The following is a 17,795-nucleotide window of genomic DNA, read 5'->3' as shown; positions in this document are numbered from 1 at the left end:
TTTCCGAGCATGCAGGAGCTGGGATATGGCGTTTAAATTCTGCTGCAGAAATCCCAGTTTTTTTGTTGACAGCTCATCAACACTGGCGTCAGCCCTTATTGGCACGAGCTCTCAAGTCTCATCTTCGTCTGCGCCCTCCATATGTGTGGAATCTCTGTTTCATCCTGAGATGTTTTCTTTTTTCGTTGATCAGTTCAGCATTTGTCTCATATGTGACACGACATTGACATGCTCATGATGAAATCTCCTCACTAGGGGGTCCAAAGTTTGCAGAATATCCACAGCAACTGACTTGGACATTTGTGTTGTATATAGTTCAGATAATTTCAGGAGAACCTTTGGACCTCGGTGCATGTGTGAGAGCAGCGTATGTTGGACTTAATGGGAACCATAGGACTTATACACATTCAACACACTGGTCAGTGCTCTTAAAGGGAGGACTGCTTAGTTTAGAAATGCAGAGGAGGCTGTAAACATCTGCTTCTCTTTACTATTGTCCCTTGAAAGTATAAGCAAGTAATGGCCCCATAATGGTCAAGTGTCATTTTGATGGTGCTGGTAACAACTGAGCCACTAAGGTCCTCCAGAAGTCTTGTACAGCACCGTGGTGATGATGGGCTTATTTCATTCGCCCGTTCAGCTGTTTTCGCCGTGAGATCCTTTTTTATTTCACCGACCCGCTCACAGAGCACACCACATCGGGGTGCGATATTGTTTCAAATTATTTAATAAGCACTTTGTTTTACGATGGCGTTATTTTACTAGACTCTCTTGGCAGATCGGTCCAATTCTATCCACACCTCGTTTTTATTTTACGGCACGTCGGTTGCTTTACTGCTCGCCAAACGGTGGCGGGCAGAAGGCGACAGGAAAAGTTGTGTCCTTTTCTTTCCCAGAGAATCAAACAGGACCCAGCGCAGAGCTCACAGAAACAGCCTGTTCCCACAGTCTCACTGGATCAGCATCAGTCGAAATGCGGCCTGCTGTCTTTTACAGAGGGAGTGGGCTGCTGGTTCGACACATGCTGCCATGATTACAGCACAAGTGTGATGGAAATATGAGATCTGTGTGGGCCACTGGTGATGTGGCTGCATAGAAGGTGTGAGTGCTTCTGTATGCTTGCCTCTTGGTGTGTGTGTGTGTGTGTGTCTGTGTGAGTCTGTGATGGAGCATCTCATTGCAGCAGTGATGTATCCTCATTATGTCTCCATCCCATGACCGTCACACCCGGCCCACTGGTCCTCTCCTGTGGGGCCGGGGGTGTTTGGGCTTCCCCTCGTCTCCGCTCCACCATCCCCCAACCTGCAGCAGTGAACCTCGGCGTGAAGTGCTGAGTCGTCCTGCTGACCGCTGCCTGCTGCCGACCAGTGGCACGAGGTCTGGTAATGCTAACTGAACACGTGAGAGAATATTTCCACCCTGGGTCAGGTGTAGTGACTCCACATAAAAAATGTGTGTTGGCCTACAATGGTCCAAACACATTTCCAAAAACATAACATTTCAGATTACAGGAAGGGTGAGGTGACGTCGTGTTGGCGATTGGACAGAACTCAATGTCATTTCCTTCTTCTGTTTCTAGTGAGAAACGTGTTATCTGACCTTTAATCTGAAATGTTGTTCTTTTGAAAATGTACAGTTATTTTGAAATTGTTTTCGGAAATGTTCTTGGTTTTGACAAAATGTTACAGTCCTTTCCCAGCTAAGCAAATGTGGACCAGTATTGAACTGGTCACTCTGCATTTATTAAAACTAGGGCTGGGCAAGTTAACTCGTTTTAATCGAGTTAACTCATCACTTATTTAACTCAGACAATTATTTTATCTCGCATTAACTCATGTTTGATTATTTATTGTTTTATTGTGAAAGTCAGGCTTTTATTTTGTGAAAGTCTGTTGCTGACTGCTGCGGAACCGGAAAAAAGAAAATAATTGGCGGATAAACAACCATGGATAAGGGTACGGAGCTTTTACATGGCCATTTTCATTTTAAAGTTCTTCCAGACGGCGGAGTCGACAGAACCAAAGTAATTTGTAGCCACTGCCAAGGTGAATTTTCTTATCACCGGAGTACTTCCAGTCTAAAATATCACCTAAATGCAAAACACACAGTTGATATCAGCAAATCACTCAACGAAACAGCGAGGGGAGCGAGGCTTCGGCAGACTACGTTAGACGCAGGGAGGAGTATACATTTTTCATAATGAAGAGGATAACATTAATGCCCTGGCAGTGGCATTGAGCTTTAATTTTGTATTTGCTTTGATAACATTGTTAAGTTGAGATTTACACTGAATATTTTATTTAACTGCCACTGTATTAAATGCTGATGTTAAAAGTGTTTGCACAACAAATGTTATGGCACTTTCGTTCATATGGCAGAACATTGAAAATAAAATTGTGCTATACACTACTTTTTAATTCATTATTGGATTTTGCGTATACAAATGCGATTAATCGTGATTAATCAGGGAAATCATGCGATTAATCGCGATTAAAACTTTTAATCGTTGCCCAGCCCTAATCAAAACATATTTATCAGGAATTTTGTCTTCATTGTCAGTAAGTGTGAAAAGGGGATGAGAGAATGAGGAAGACCCACAGCAAAGAGCCAGGTTGGAACTGAACCCATTGTTGCTGCAGGAAGGCTCAGGCCTCCATGCCACCAGGTGAGCTAGCGCACATTTAGAGAGATTTGAGTGTGGCATTACTTTTTTCTTGGCCTCCCAAAACCAAAAACGCTAGAGCAAAAGTGTAAGGACTGGATTGAAAAGTGTACTTATCAGCCGTAACACAATCTGCAGATAAAATTCTCCTTATTTATATAGGTCAATTATTCATGCAGATATTTTTCCTGGGATGGGTCAGCTTTGGCCTCAGTCACAGTCTAATATGGATGGATATGTAAGATCCCCTCTGCAAAGTGTTTATTCAAGCTTACAGCTACAGACACTTTCACTTTAGTTGGGGGGGGGGGGGGGGGGGACATGGTTACCAGAGATGAGAGGCCTGTTTGTTCCACCTCTGTGTGAAATCAAGGACCCATTGTTCTCAATAATGTGGGGCGACTCTTCCTTGATTATCACTGTAAACTCCATTGTGCAAGAACAGAAAGCTTGAAGCGTAGCAACAGCGACGCAGGGATCAGCACTTAGCAAATGTTCTATTCCCCATGGAGCAGCGGGTAGTAAAGAGTTGCATTTTGATACACGTGCCTATGACTTGCAGGACCACATGAGTATCAGTGTGTATGAGTGTACGGGTCCTGAGGCCAGATACATTTGGGAGGTAAGGTTACACCATGGGAAAGGTTGCAGGGGAGATAGTGGTACCAGATAGTGAGGGTCTATCAGAAGAGGAGCTAAGAGCCTGTGCTTAGTGCTTTTAATGGATGATCTGAAAGAACAGTCAAACTGTTTGGCTGGGTGCAGGCCTCCGCCAGACTATAAAACTCTGGTTATTGAAGTGTGTGTGTGTGTGTGTGTCTGTGTGTGTGTGTGTGTGCGTGTGTGTGTGTCTCTTTCCATCAAGTGAGAAAAGGAGACAACATCTTTGGCAGTAAAGCATTCATTTGAAGTTGAAGGCTGATGTTGCAGGATTCGGGTTGCAATGATAACCATGATTTGTTAATAAATGCGTGATTATTGTTCTTGATGGTGTATTATGATCTTATTTTACTACATCACTGGGTCAGAATCTTGCGTAAGTATAGAGTTACATGTATATCTTCTTTAAAAACAGCAACCAGAGACATTCATTTCCTCTGCGGGACTTTAAAGGATAGTTTCAAATCATTTCAACTTTACCTTAATGCATCAGTTCCGCTGAAAAAGTCATTTGTCGCCACGATTACCTCCTGAACAAACTGACCCTGGAGACACAGGTTTCCAATGCAGTTCTCATGTAAGAAATTTGAAAAAAATCCAGTCTTCATTATGTCAAAATGCATTGTAATCTTCAGCTGAAGAAGGAATATATAGGGTATAGGAAGATGACATGTATCAGTATGTGACATCTAGTGCAGCTTGATTGAATTCAAGGGGACTGTTGGGCCTTGGCAGATGTTTGCACTTTGTGTTGTAGTGTTATCATGAAATCACGTCTTTGTGTTAAAGTGGATTGTGTTTAACTGCTGAGCTGTAATGTAAAAAGAGGGAATATAATTTGTTATGAGAAAAAACTTATATCAGACATTGTGAATAAATGAAGCTTCAGTAACTTAAAACTATATATTCTTCCCTCTGTCTTCATAAAAATTTGGAGATTATTTCATATCAAATCAAATCAAAATCAAATCAATGTTTATTTTCACATGCACAAATGACAGCGTTATTGGAACAGTAGAATTCTTGGGACATGGCAGGCAGCATCTACACAGTAGACGGGCTTTACAAAAATTTTAAAAAATGACATACCACAGTACATATAACATACAACGTATAACATAGTTAAATGAAGCAGCAGTTTACAGGGTGAAGGAGTGGGGAATATTACATTAAATAATATGAATATATGTGAAGTAAGTACCTTATTAAGTGTGACCTGTGACTTGCTTCATCATCTACATTTAAAATAACTGCTGTGATTTTATAACAGAGTTTGAATAGATACTTTTCTTATATAAATATACGACCTGCTTGTACTATTCTAACCAAATAACTGACGGATACAACCAATATATTTCAGCTCTTAGTCTGAAGTCATTGTAAGGAGCCGGTGTTCCCCTGGTGAACAGGAAGTGATGTGTTCTTTTTGTCTCTGCCAGAAGCCACAGTGGTTTGCTGGTAATCAAAGAAAAGCTGCCGCGTCAGCATATTGAAACAGTAGAAAACAGGATGAGGATGAGCTCACCACCATAGATGGAGACCTTGGTTTTGCTCCCAATCAATTAAATGTTATGCTGTCTGTGTGTGCAAGCTGACCACTGTTGCTTACAGTCTGTAAACGGACCACAATCACGTTTGTGTGCGTTTCTCTCACCAACCTGTTAGCCGTTAGTGAATAGACGGAGATGAATGGCACGCTGGTTTTAATAAGTCAGACAGACTGACGCTGACAGATAGGTCCGTGGCGTCTTCAGGTTGTGACTCACCGACCAGGAACCCAGATTTAAGGGGGCGGAGGGCGTAACGAGGGAGTCCTGTTTTGGTCGGGTGGGGGGGGGGGGGGGCAGGCATTGGGTAATCCTTATTTTAATAGATCCATCTCGGTCATGTTTGTGCTGAATTTAGACGGAAAGAAGGAAGAGAAGTAAACGACGAGGAACAAGGCAAGGATCGTGGGAGCGAGGTGGGGCCGTGGAGATCAAGAGGAAAATGGAGGTGCGGCGGGGGGGGGCGGGGAGGGGGGGGCGGGGGTTTATGGTGATGCTCTGTTTGTGACGGCTGTCTGCTGGATGAAAACAAGGCCTCTTTAACTCCTCGTGGGTTAATGGAACTTTTATGAGTTTGTCCTGCAATCATGTAACCCCTGGCGTCTCCTTTCCTCTGTTTCCCTCTGTTTCCCTCTCTCTCTCTCTCTCTCTCTCTCTCTCTCTCTCTCTCTCTCTCTCTCTGTCCTTCTCCCTGGCTTTCTGTCTCCCCTCCACCCCTCCCTCCTATCGCAGGGCAGATCAGAGGTGAGCCGCTCCTGTGATTTTGGTAAACACGGCTCTCTCTCTCTCCCCGTCTTCCTCTCTCTTCCCTGGGTTTATGAGGACAGAGCCAGTTAGGAGGAGGTCCGAGACGGCGGCGGCTGAGTCACTGGTTTGCCTGAGTTTACATTAGGTAAAGACTTGTTTAGGTAGTGGTTAGTGTCGTCAGGCATGGCCTAATGGATGTAGCGCTAGGTCGAAAGTTCTTCTGCCCCTTCTAGTGTGGGAAACAATTGGCCCCAACATCCACAGGGTGCTTATTAAAAAAAGAAATTGTGTTGGCGCTCTTGTATTTTATTGCAACAACCACATTTGCAAACCCCAGACACCGAGACTTCTTTGACGATTCTCGCCCGAGGACCGAGCAACTTTCCTACCACTCGTGCAGAAGTGGTTTGATGTCCGACAACACAAGGTGCATGGCCGAGGGGGGAGGAGGGAGGTGGGCGGGGGGGGGGGTGTTTGTGGATTGATGGAGATTGGCGCGGAAAGGCGAGACCAGAGTCCGACGAGGTCTCCCATCATAAAGCACGGCTGAGGGATGACCGACCACGAGCCCCGGACGCAACTTTTAATGTCCCGCCATGACTCACGCTGACTGTCAGTAATGAGTTTTATTCACTTCCATCATTTGAGTGTCGATTGCGATCATGGGGCTATCTGAGAGGCGTGATGGACTGGATGGAGTCGGAGGTGTGGGGTGGGAGAGCGGGATGAAAGGAGGACAGATAAGGACCTTTGGCATTGGTGGCAAAGAAGCAGCAGGCAGATTGTGACAGATTTTAGGGCAACGTGGCTAGAAAATGCACCAATGCAGTGTTACAGGCCAAAAAACGAATCCTCAAGATTAAATGTGTCCCCCATGTCCAGGCCCTTTCCCAAACAAAAAAAAAACCTGAAAACAAAACTCACTGTAGCCCTTTCTCCTTGTGTCTTTTAGATCCTCAAACCTCCACCCGCCCACATCGCCGTCAGGGTACAGCGGCTCCCGGAGCGCACGGTCAAAGACAGGCAGTTTAAAGATGATAATCAATATTGATCCCGGTTATAGAGTGAGTGTGGGGCGACGGCAGGGCGGGGGGGAGGGTCCTCCTCACTCCGTCTGGATGAGGATGGGATCAATGAGCTTTAGAGGATTGAGGATGGATGGATGGTTCCCTGTGTGTAGGGGTCTGTTGGGAAAAAAGAAATAGAAAAAAGAGAAGAGTGACGATCCCAGAGAGATTGCACAACCACGCGAGCTCCTCATCTGAGCCCATCATCTCTCTATTGCTGTCCTTTTCTTTTTCGGTGGCTTGAGGAGATGCATCGGCCTTATTTGTCATCCACTCCAGCTTATCGATTACGTGGAAATAAGGAGGTAATGTGCCGGGCAGTCGCATTAGGACGACATGACACATGCACACACATACCGTCTGGTTTATTACAGAGAAGGAACAATAAATTAAGAGGGTGCACACGAGCCCGGCAAATTCGTTCCCTACTATGTCCTGATGGGAAGTTACAGAAAAATAAACTAGCAAGAGGCGCAAAGGTTTCATGGAATAGTTACTGTCGGACCTGCCTTGGAAGTAAAGATCCATCCGAGCGCTCCTGCTCTCCCCCTGACAGTTACACAGCTTTTTCTATTCTAATAAAACTTGTCCTCGCTATATTTACCTGCTTAGCACAGTCCAGTGCTCTGGGGCCACTGTGACCTGCCAGCTCCCTCTCTCTCTGTCTGTCTGTCTGTGTGTGTGTGTGTGTGTGTGTGTGTGTGTGTGTGTGTGTGTGTGTGTGTGTGTGTTGGAAGGAGACATAATGGTGACTTAGCACCTGGACACGTCAACAATATGTAGATTCAGCGTTGTTGATACAGCATCTGAACTGGCAGTGAATGCAAATGTATTTGTGGTCCAGTGAGCGGAGGGAGATGGTCCACTGTGTGTTTGTGTGTGTGTGTGTGTGTGTGCGCGTGTGTGTGTGTGGCAAGAGGGAGAGAAGGATGAAGATTCAACTGTGTGGGTGAGAGTGTTGGATTAGGGGCGACAGCCAAGACCGAGGAATCCCATCATTCCACGTCCAGTGAGCGCTCCAGTCAGCGACTGACACGGCCCTCTGGGGTGGGGCAAGAGAGAGGAGGGGGGGGGCTGTCAGGGGGTCTTATGACCTGATGGATGTGGTGCTACGAGATACAGGGAACACCCTGAATATTGCCTTTCACACACCGTCATCCAAGAACAGAGGTACGCTCCCTGACATCACTGCGCCAGGACGTGCAGGTCTAATGTTCACTGTGTCTTTTAGCGTTGCGACCATTACGCTTCATGTTACAGAAAACAACTGGCAGCAAATGCATTAATGAGTCATCACACACACACACACGCACACACACACACACACACACACACACACACACACAGGATCCCATATGCTACCGTCAGTGTCAGCTCTCCGCTACCATCATCGAACTGAAAAGCCCCAAAGTTGCAGCTTCTTTTATTAGAATGGCATAATAACTAGCCATCAACTCAGCCAGCCAACCGTATCTCTCCCTCCTGACGCTCACAGCCAATCGGTTCCCTCCATACTTGAGAGCTAATTTGTCACAGTCAGCAGCGTCCCTCCCATTTCTTCCTCTACCCTAAAGTGAGTGTTATTGTCATCCCAATGTCTCCAAGGATGGTTTTTATCATTTCTGCTTAGTACAGCACTGGGACATGTACGAGACAAACGTATAACATGTACATGTACATGCACACACACACACACACAGACACACACACACACACACACACACACACACACACACACACACACACACACACACACACACACACACACACACACACACACACACACACACACACACGCATATTTCCACCAACACCAACCTCACTGCCAGTTTGTGATGCCTTTATCAGAATTTAATTTGGCTTCTCTTCGCTTTCTGGATCCCTCATTGTGTGTGTGTGTGTGTGTTTGTGTGTGTGTGTGTGTGTGTGTGTGTGTGTGTGTGTGTGTGTGTGTGTGTGTGTGTGTGTGGCGTCTCCCTCCACTCTGCTCTAAACTAACCAATTATGGGTGTTTATGTAGCTTTAATGCGTGTAAGCGTCAGGAGAGAAACATTGCACTGCTCACCACCTAATCAATGAGGCCCTGCATGCTACACCACCCCTTGCTTTTTACTCCTCACACTTGTCCTCCATCGCATCGCTCCTTCCTCCTCAGGCCTCTTTATTTGCTCTCCCTCTCTCTCTCTCTCGCTCTCTCTCTCTCTCTCTCTCTCTCTCTCTCTCTCTCTCTCTCTCTCTCTCTCTCTCTCTCTCTCTCTCTCTCTCTCTCTCTCTCTCTGTCTCTCTCTCCCCCCTTCCTTTTCTGTTCAATTAGCAAGAGACAAGCGAGAGGTATCGAGTCAATTGGCCATGAAGAGGGCTTTAAACGGAGCAAAATGAGGCCATTACAGCATCAGGAAGGACGCTGTAAAGTCTCAGAGACTGGAGTTTGGTTTGTTCAGAGTGGGTTCAAACATTTTTGAGCAATTCAGACCTAAAACTGGTCAAGAAGGTTAAATGCTTTTAATATTGTGTAAGGGAGATATAAGTGGCCAGACAGCATTTTTATATTCCCAAGTTTCATCCAACCATTAATTTGCTGTTGACTTAACTCTGGTGCAAAAATGTAATTTGTTCTATGGATAAAAAAGGTCAAGCTTTTGATATTTATAATTTTCTTATTATCAATGTCGACTCTATTCTACTCAACTCTACAATGGTGCAAACAGTGCTACCTTGTGCCATGGACCTGATCATTGAGCCACAACAACAAGTGATTTCGACAGACGGCATCCTGTTACCATAAATACTCACTCACACATAAATTCTGCATTTAAAAACAGTCACCGTCAAATTCACACATTCAAAAACTATGTCATCTATATCGCTTATGCTTTGAGTGTCGCGATTGGAGCTGGAGGCATAGGGCGAGAGGCAGGCTCTACCCTGGACAGGTCAGAGGCATGTCATAGGGACAACATACAGAACCAAGCAACCATTCAAACACATCTACAGTCGATTTCAAGTCTCCAATTAACCTTTATCCAATGGTCTTTAGACTGTCAGGGGAAGCCGGAGTGAAGCCACAGGGTCAGTGGGAGGACATGCAAACTCCAGAAAGACCCCAGCTGACCCGGGAATCGAACCGGGAAAAATGCAAACCACCATGTGAGCTTCAGTTACATTGTTTTCAGCTGACAAAATGCTGATTGAGTTATCAGAGAGATAAACCACACCTCACATGTGGATGTGAACTTGACCCTACTGTCGCCCTTGTTATCCATTGGTTGATTGGTAACAGTTTCTAAATTAGTTTCAAACTAAAACCCACACAAGTTCATTCCCCACATCCAGATAAACCTGTTCAGGCCCTTTTATTCAACAGAAAGTATTATTCCCTTCTTACTGCTGAGTAAGGATCGGACCACCCCCCCTCTCTGCTGTCTGAGGATCTGAACCAGCACCAGCAGCCTCTGGATCAGGCCTTACAGCCACAGTACTTCCCCCCCAGCTGCTGGCAGAGATAAATGTGGCTCTGCAGGAGCTGCGCCCCCTGGAGTATTTAGAGCCCACCCTGGTGGGTCCAGTGGGAACGGCAGGGCCGGAGCCCGGTTACAGATACCAGTGATTATTTACTGGGCCTAGTTCTCTGTGGGAACCGGGCAGTGATGGATTCTGACTGGGCTGATGATCACTCTTCCAATGAGAGTAATTAATATAATGAGGAGCTACTGAGCATGTGCAGCAGCGTTTGATGAATACAGCACTCGTGTTGTTGTTACTCACAGGTGACACAGGGTGTGTGGGGGGTAACATGGAGAGAGAGGTGGATTGCTAAGGGTATAAACAGGGAGCCTGAATAAGAATGGAAAGGGAAGTATGAATGAATCAATATAATGCTGGAGAATAGAAGAGTGTGTTCATCTTAGAAATCAGGGGGGGGGAAATCAATTAAACTATTCACATTCTCTCGAACACCACATGTTCTGCCTGAAGCCAAGAAACAGAAGAGCAGAGAGGACGGATAGAAGTGGGTGAAAAGCAGAAAGCATTACAAGACAAGCAGGGGCAGATTTTGGGGGGATAATCCCCCCCCCCCTCAAACGCTCATACATTGTTAAGATGCAACCTTTTAACCAGGTAGCGAGTCCATGTATCACAACAACTGACTACACTCCCCCCCCATAGATATTCTAATGAGGACTTCATAGTTATAATTAGCTGCTGTTATGGGCCTCGCTGTCATCGTGACACGTTATATGCTGACCCGCTGTCTGCGATGGAATTATCTTCACTAATGAACCTGAGCGGAGTCAATGACTCAGGATGGGAGAATGTTGTCGACAAAACAGGAAGAAGACTTGTGTGTGTGTGTGTGTGTGGGTGTCGACCTGGTGTGCAGACAGTGTGGGTGTATAGGGTGGAATGGCCCGACAGTTATTGGTGGTTTCTCGTAAAAAAAAAAAGGTATCGAGGCCGTGTTACTGAACAGTGAGCCGGTGGCTCGTTACGCACCACGGAGCAAGCTATTATACCTGCAAGATTCCAGCCACTAATTTAGCCACATGCCACTTAACATGCGTTTGATATGAATCACAGGCTGCTCGCAGGAGCCGCCTCCTCTCCCCCCCCCCCCCAACCCTCCCTCCTGCGTGCAGCACATGACCCCACTGCTCTTACTTCCTCAAAGAGCGGGTCGTTAAACAGCCGAGGAGGATCCACCAGCAGATATAATGGAGAAATAATGAACGCCGTTGCCTCAGGTATTTATCACAGCAGCAAGTCTCCGAGCTGAGGCCGCTTTATTCTCTAAATGGCAGCAAGGGGGGGGGGGGGGGGCTTAACCAGGTGGGCAATTAACTTCAAAGTCTGAGAGCACCAGCCGTAATAGCAATGATACAAAACTTGTTCAGCTGTGCATAATGTACATAAATTAAATGTCAAGACAATTCAGCTGAGGCTAATGCAGGTGTCCCGTATCTCTGATCGGAAGAGAGAAGATTGAAAATGTTCTAAACTTTCAGCTCCTTCAACTCCCAGAGTCCAGCATCAAACAGTGAACTCCTGCTGACACATCAGACTGGCGGAGCATCCTGGTGTGGACACAGGGGCTGTGGTGCGTCTGGTGTCCCGCCACTGGCTGCCTGGCTGCGATGGGTGAGGCCCTCCGGCTCAGACCGGCTGGCTTGGGACTCGGCCGCTTCCTCAGTCGCTCGCATCCCCTCTCAGACGTCAGCACAGGCCGGTCTCACCGCGGCTCCTTTACAGCCTGCTTTCATGTGTCCTTTTAATGAGCAAACCGCCGGCTCAGCAGTCTGCTATAAAACACAGTCAAATTAAAACACCCAAATATGAATCAGCTACGTAGCCTAATTCGGCGAGCCGGGTGGAAGGCGTCGCTCGTCTTTGGGGAGACATGGAGAGGACCAGGGTCTGTTGTCTGCGAAGGCCAAGAAGGTGTTGGCGTCTCCGAGATGTCAAATCCTGCTACAACAAAAGCTCATTACATGAGAAGTGATGTTGTGTATGTTGGGTAACGATGGCTTCTTAATAAGATTCCTAATGAGATACTGAGCCTGTAAGTACTTCCCCTCTTTTATAATAAGATGGAGATAATCTTCAAAGCGAGGCAAGTGCACAACATCCCCAAAGAACAACAACAGAGTGAGTCACCAGCCCGCGACACAACTCCTGCCACCAGTGGCTCGCCGCAGTCTGCTACAACTGCGGCTGCCACTTAGACGACAGCAGCTCTATAAAATGTCGCCGAGAAACACCATCCCTCAGGCGGAAAAAAAGAGAGTAAAATAAAACAAAACCACATTTGTTTTTTCCCCCCTCTCGTTTCATTGTAATGATGGAAATAAGGGCATCATTCTGAGATTAGTGCTGCTATTTCTCCCTGACTGACGTTAAATGTTACGAGTGCCTGCTGAAGCGCTTTGGAGGAACAATGGAACAACAACCCACCAAAGAGGAGGAAGGTCGGAGCAGGTCTGCAAACTTCAAGCTGCAGCACCGGCCTCATGAAACATGGAACAAGACCAGGGTGTGAACAAGCTGACTGACACTTTTCCAGAGTTTTTCATGTCGATGTCTTGTTCTCCACCAAAATACACTGTCCATCCAACCTGTGATTCAAATAGTTGGACAAACGTCACAAATTAATCTCGGTTCCCCTAGTTATATGTATAAACATAAGGCATGAAAGTGGCGTCAGACCACAGTTCCGATCAACAGACCAACATTTTGTTCGAGCAGAAGAAGGTGGTCTTGGTCCGGATCAAACTTAGCCATGGTTTGGTTCATTTGCAAATGTAACATTTTTGTGGGGAGAGTTCACACTTTCGGACCAATGGCAAGAAGTTGAGACGGCATTAAAGAATAGAAGAAGAAAAAGTAGTGGAAGAGCCTCACTGGAGTGCTTGCAGTGTTTGTCTCCGACGTTATAACACCAGGACGTTCATTTTGCTGGTAGTATTACATTTTTTTTTTTTTTTTTTACACATCTTTTTATTGTTTTTTTCGTTCATATACAGCAATAGATCAAACATACAGTATATACAAAAATTCTTGGAGGTAGATTATAACAGTAGAATATCTTACACGATGTATGCTGATAACAACAATGTGCTTTAATTGAGCCGGAACGGCTTCTTTGAACCATAGTTAACCCCTAGCCCACCCCACCCACCGACAAGAAAAAAAAAAAAAAAAAAGAAAAAACGATAAAAAAAATAAATAAATTAAACCATTACAAACTATACATTACATAAAAATTAAATAAACATAAAATAAAAGAACATAAAAAAATAAAAAATAAATAAAATTTGTCATTGAGATATTAATATTACATTAGAAATAATAATAATTATCCTTTCAATAGGGCCTCACCTAACCTTTGATCAGTGCTCGGGCCCTAATAACCAAGTGAATTTTTTCAATCATTTTCTCCATTCAAAAACAATCATTCAAATCAGTCCGGTTAGCTCAGCTGGTTAGAGCGTGGTGCTAATAACGCCAAGGTCGCGGGTTCGATCCCCGTACTGGACATATTTCCTTTTGGGAGAGGCGGTGGACTAGTGGCAGAAACTTGCAGAAAAGTTCTCTGGTTCGTCTCTGGTTCGACTCCACGGAGAAACAACAAAAATCCAAGAGGATTCTCCCTACCCTGTCTAGTGCCCCTGAGCAAGGCACCTTACTCCCCGACATCTGCTCCCCGGACGCCGTATATGGCTGCTCACTGCTCTGTGTGTCCTGCACCAGATGGGTTAAAGGCAGAGGTTCAATTTCCCTCCTTGCATGAGAGTGCTTGTGCATGTCTGTCCATGTGTTTGGGACAAATAAATGTATCTTAATCCTAAAATCAACGAATTGAATACAATGGCAGAATTAACAACATGCCACAGTTGAACATATGCCCAAGGGCGTAGGATTATATAGGGACGGTAGGGTCCCAACCCTACCAAAATCCAGCCTCTACTGTGTAGTCCCTACCAATAATACATCCGCTGTCCGTATTGTTTAGGAAATAATTATAGTACACAAAGGGTTAAAAATCCGTCTCTGCTAGAAGTCCCGCCTCTAAACAACTATCGCGCTTTGATTGGCTGTAGCGGTTTCCCGCAAACCTATTTTCAACCTGATTGGCCGTCCACGCTGTCACTCCATCTGCTTGTTAAAAAAAAAAAAAGCTACCGGCAACTTGCTAGTCCCAGACAGGAGGAGCAACAGGACGCCTCAGTGCATAGCTAATATCTGCATCTGCGAGTGTAAGTTCTGCCTTCGGTCACGTCAGCGAGACGGATTTTAATATCAGTGATGTCATTTGCAGTAACACTTATATTTGTGTGTGTTTTATGCTTGTGCGTGCGCGCGCTGTGCGTGCATGTGTGCGTGTGTGTGTGTGTGTGTAGGATGTCGAAAAAACGAAAACTGGACATAAGAGACTTCTTTAGAAGTCAACGTGTAAGTTAATTAAAAGGTTATATATTTTAGAGCCATAACAATACTGATATTGATTATTAGTCAGCATAGGCTATAATGCCAAAGAGATCCGCATTTTAAGGTATAGGCCTACCATTATTTTCATGTTTTATTTGTGTGGAAAGGGAGCAATGGTTTAAAAAAAATTTTTGGGGATAAATAAACATTAATTAAATTTACACATTGCAGATGCTCATGTGATTTTATACATATATATTTTGGGGGAATAAAACATAATAATTGTGTGAACATTTTGTCTACCCATGTATGTACCCTAATATATCTGTTCATATGTCATGCATCAACATACTTCTGTCAGGTGACAGACAGTGGAGAGACTGGAGGAGATAGAGGAGGAGAGGATAGAGAAGGAGAGACTGGAGGAGAGGATAGAGAAGGAGAGACTGGAGGAGAGGATAGAGAAGGAGACAGAGGAGGAGATGCTGTAGAAGATGAAGGAGAGGCTAGAGAAGGAGAGGCTGGAGGAGATGGAAGAGAGGCTGGAAATTCACAGGTGAGGTTCAATAATGATTAATATGTTAGTCATGAGATTCAGCATTGTGTCAAATATTAGTCTGATTATGACCTGAATAACAATAGGCCTATATTAATAGTGTGTTTGCAGTAGTTGCTACAGCGTGGTCAAATGTATACTGTGATTTCTTAGGAAACTGATCCAAATGGAGAGAGCAGCAGGGAGAGTGCCAAGGATAGGGTCAGGGAGATTGTCAGCATTCAAGAAGATATTCTGGACAAACCAAACCAACCTCACCCAAATTACATTCCAGTTCAACAGCTGCCACACAAGCTCCTCCATTTTCAAGAGAGTTGGTTCAAGCAGTATCCATGGCTGCACTATAGCCCCTCCATCAAAGGGGTTCTCTGTTTTCACTGTGTGAAAACATACACTATAAAGAAAAGCACACTATATAAAAAGGTAGACCCTGCCTTTTCGTCAAAGGGATTTAATTTAATTAAGATTTCAGCGGCATCAAAATACCAAATCCCACCATCATGCCATGACAGTTAGTGCTCAAGAGGGAAGCCCAATAGATTCGCAGCTCTCAAGTGCATTGGCACAGCAACAAGAGGATGCTAGGTACTGCCTACAAAATATTGTAGGATCAATACAGTACCTTTCCAGGCAGGGCATAGCACTGCGAGGCCATGAGACAAAAGATGGCAATCTATTTCAACTTCTGAAATTTAAAGCCAGGGATGATGTACGTCTCAGTACTTGGTTAGCTCGCTGTCATGACTATACCTCTCCTCAAGTGCAAAACGAGGTTTTGCAGATGCTAGGAAACTGTATTGTCAGGAGTATTGCACAATCCATCCAGATGCTACCAGTTTTGCAGTATTCAGTCATCATTGATGGCACACAAGATGTCACAGGAACAGAACAAGAGGCTATTTGTTTTAGATATCTGGACCATGACCTGGTACCACGGGAGGTTTTCATTGGTTTGTATGAGGTCCCTGGTACTACTGGAGTGGAGATTGCAAGAATGGCTGAGGATGTCCTCTTGAGGCTCAATATTCCCATTTCTGGGTTAAGAGGCCAGACATATGATGGTGCTGCTAATATGTCAAGCAAATATTCTGGAGCACAAGCAGAACTGAAGAGACAGCATCCGTTAGCATTATATGTGCATTGTGGGGCACACTGTCTTAACCTGATTGCGCAGTCTGCATGCAGAGCCAGTCCCTTGATCAATGATTCCTTACAGTGGGTGCATGAGCTTGGCACATTAAACAAGCAATCAGGAAAATTCAAGAACATATTTTCCAAAGCCATAAGTTCAGAGGTACCATTAAAATCACTCAGACCACTTTGTCCAACCAGGTGGACAGTGCGGGGCAAAGCTATCAGAGCGGTGCTGTCTCAGTATGAACGTGTTTTGTCTAGCTTGGAGGAGATGGCATCAAGTGGGTCAAACACAGGCATGAGAGCAAATGTTCTGCGTGAGAGGTTTGAGAAAGGGAAAACGGTACTTGGTCTTTGTCTGGCATTAGAAGTGATAGAGGAGCTGGAGTGTCTGAACACATCCCTTCAAAAAAGGACTGAAACTGTTGCAGGTATGAGAAGTGCCATACAGTGTGTGAAATCTACTGTACATGCCAAAAGAAATAAGGGGAGCTTTCATGAGGTTTTTGAGAAAGCAGTGGCTATGGTTGACTCCCTTGGGATTGAGCCCATTCAGATTCCTCACCAAAGAAAGCCACCAAAACGATTCACGAGTGAAGCAAGCCAGCACATCCCCAAGTCAGCAGAGGAGCATTATAGAACAGAGTTCTATAAAATGCTTGATAGTGTGCACATTCAGTCTGAGGAGAGGTTCAACCAACCAGATCTAAATGTCTTGCAAAAGCTGGAGGAAACTCTCCTGACTGGAGAAGTGAATGACATTGTAGATCAGTACCCAGAGCTGAACAGGGACATACTAAAGGTCCAACTAGCCATGTTTAGGTCCAAATACACTGTCAAATCTAGTGTTGAAGTGGCAGAAATAATGAGAGGATTGACAGTTGAAGTGAGAGGTCTGTTTGATCAGGTTGAGTCCCTTATCAGGCTGCTTTTAGTCATACCAGTTGCATCAGCTGAGGCTGAAAGAAGTTTCAGTGCTCTCAGGAGGCTTAAAACATGGCTGAGAACCACCATGACTCAAGTCAGATTGAACAATCTTGCAGTGTGCCATGTCCATCAGGAGACACTGGACAACATTGACCTTAAAGAAATCTATCAGCAGTTCATTTCTGTTACAGAAAGACGTAGGCATGTGTTTGGTTCTTTCAAATAGGAAGAGCACAATGGACACTAATCTGTGTATATGTTAGTATTAGCGGTTTCCTGGCTGATGACCCTGCAGCTGGCTCATGGGCACTGGAGGAAGAAATGCCCAGCAGGAAATTATACTGACCTGTACATTTAGTGATACACCTGTTGTTGTATTATTTAAAAAATATTTATTTACAATGTTGTTGATGTTGTTTACAGTTGCACCAGAGTAAAGTTGAAAACTCTTCTAAGTTGACTCATTTTCTTTCATTAGTTGCTTTAACCTATAACATTACAGAATGCATATTCTCTTTTGATATTCAGATATGCATTATAAACATGTTAATTAAGCCGATTTATTGATTTTT

General features: G+C 44.8%; 1 protein-coding gene and 1 non-coding gene across 2 annotated transcripts; both read left to right on the top strand.

The window, feature by feature from the left end:
• The first annotated feature begins 13,641 nt into the window (after positions 1 to 13,641).
• trnai-aau (transfer RNA isoleucine (anticodon AAU)) lies at positions 13,642 to 13,715 on the top strand. The gene has a single exon. It is a non-coding gene; the product is annotated as a tRNA-Ile (tRNA).
• A 1,952-nt stretch (positions 13,716 to 15,667) lies between these two features.
• On the top strand, positions 15,668 to 17,470 carry LOC133026434 (uncharacterized). Its single transcript, XM_061093327.1, has 4 exons — positions 15,668 to 15,830; positions 16,266 to 16,377; positions 16,495 to 16,639; positions 16,853 to 17,470. The coding sequence occupies exons 1-4, from the start codon at positions 15,668 to 15,670 to the stop codon at positions 17,447 to 17,449; spliced, it is 1,017 nt and encodes a 338-aa protein (XP_060949310.1). The 3' UTR covers positions 17,450 to 17,470.
• The last annotated feature ends 325 nt before the right edge of the window (positions 17,471 to 17,795 follow it).

This window comes from Limanda limanda, chromosome 19 (genome assembly GCF_963576545.1).
Source record: "Limanda limanda chromosome 19, fLimLim1.1, whole genome shotgun sequence".
Taxonomy (NCBI): domain Eukaryota; kingdom Metazoa; phylum Chordata; class Actinopteri; order Pleuronectiformes; family Pleuronectidae; genus Limanda; species Limanda limanda.
Note: the sequence above shows the minus strand (reverse complement) of the source record. Positions and strands in the feature narration are given on the sequence as shown.

Coding starts and splice junctions, on each gene's coding strand:
- LOC133026434 (XM_061093327.1), top strand. CDS start 15,668: ATGACAGTTAGTGCTCAAGAGGGAAGCCCAATAGATTCGCAGCTCTCA. Junction 15,831..16,265: donor AGGCCATGAGACAAAAGATG/GCAATCTATTTC, acceptor GAGCACAAGCAG/AACTGAAGAGACAGCATCCG. Junction 16,640..16,852: donor GGTTTGAGAAAGGGAAAACG/GTACTTGGTCTT, acceptor GAGCCCATTCAG/ATTCCTCACCAAAGAAAGCC.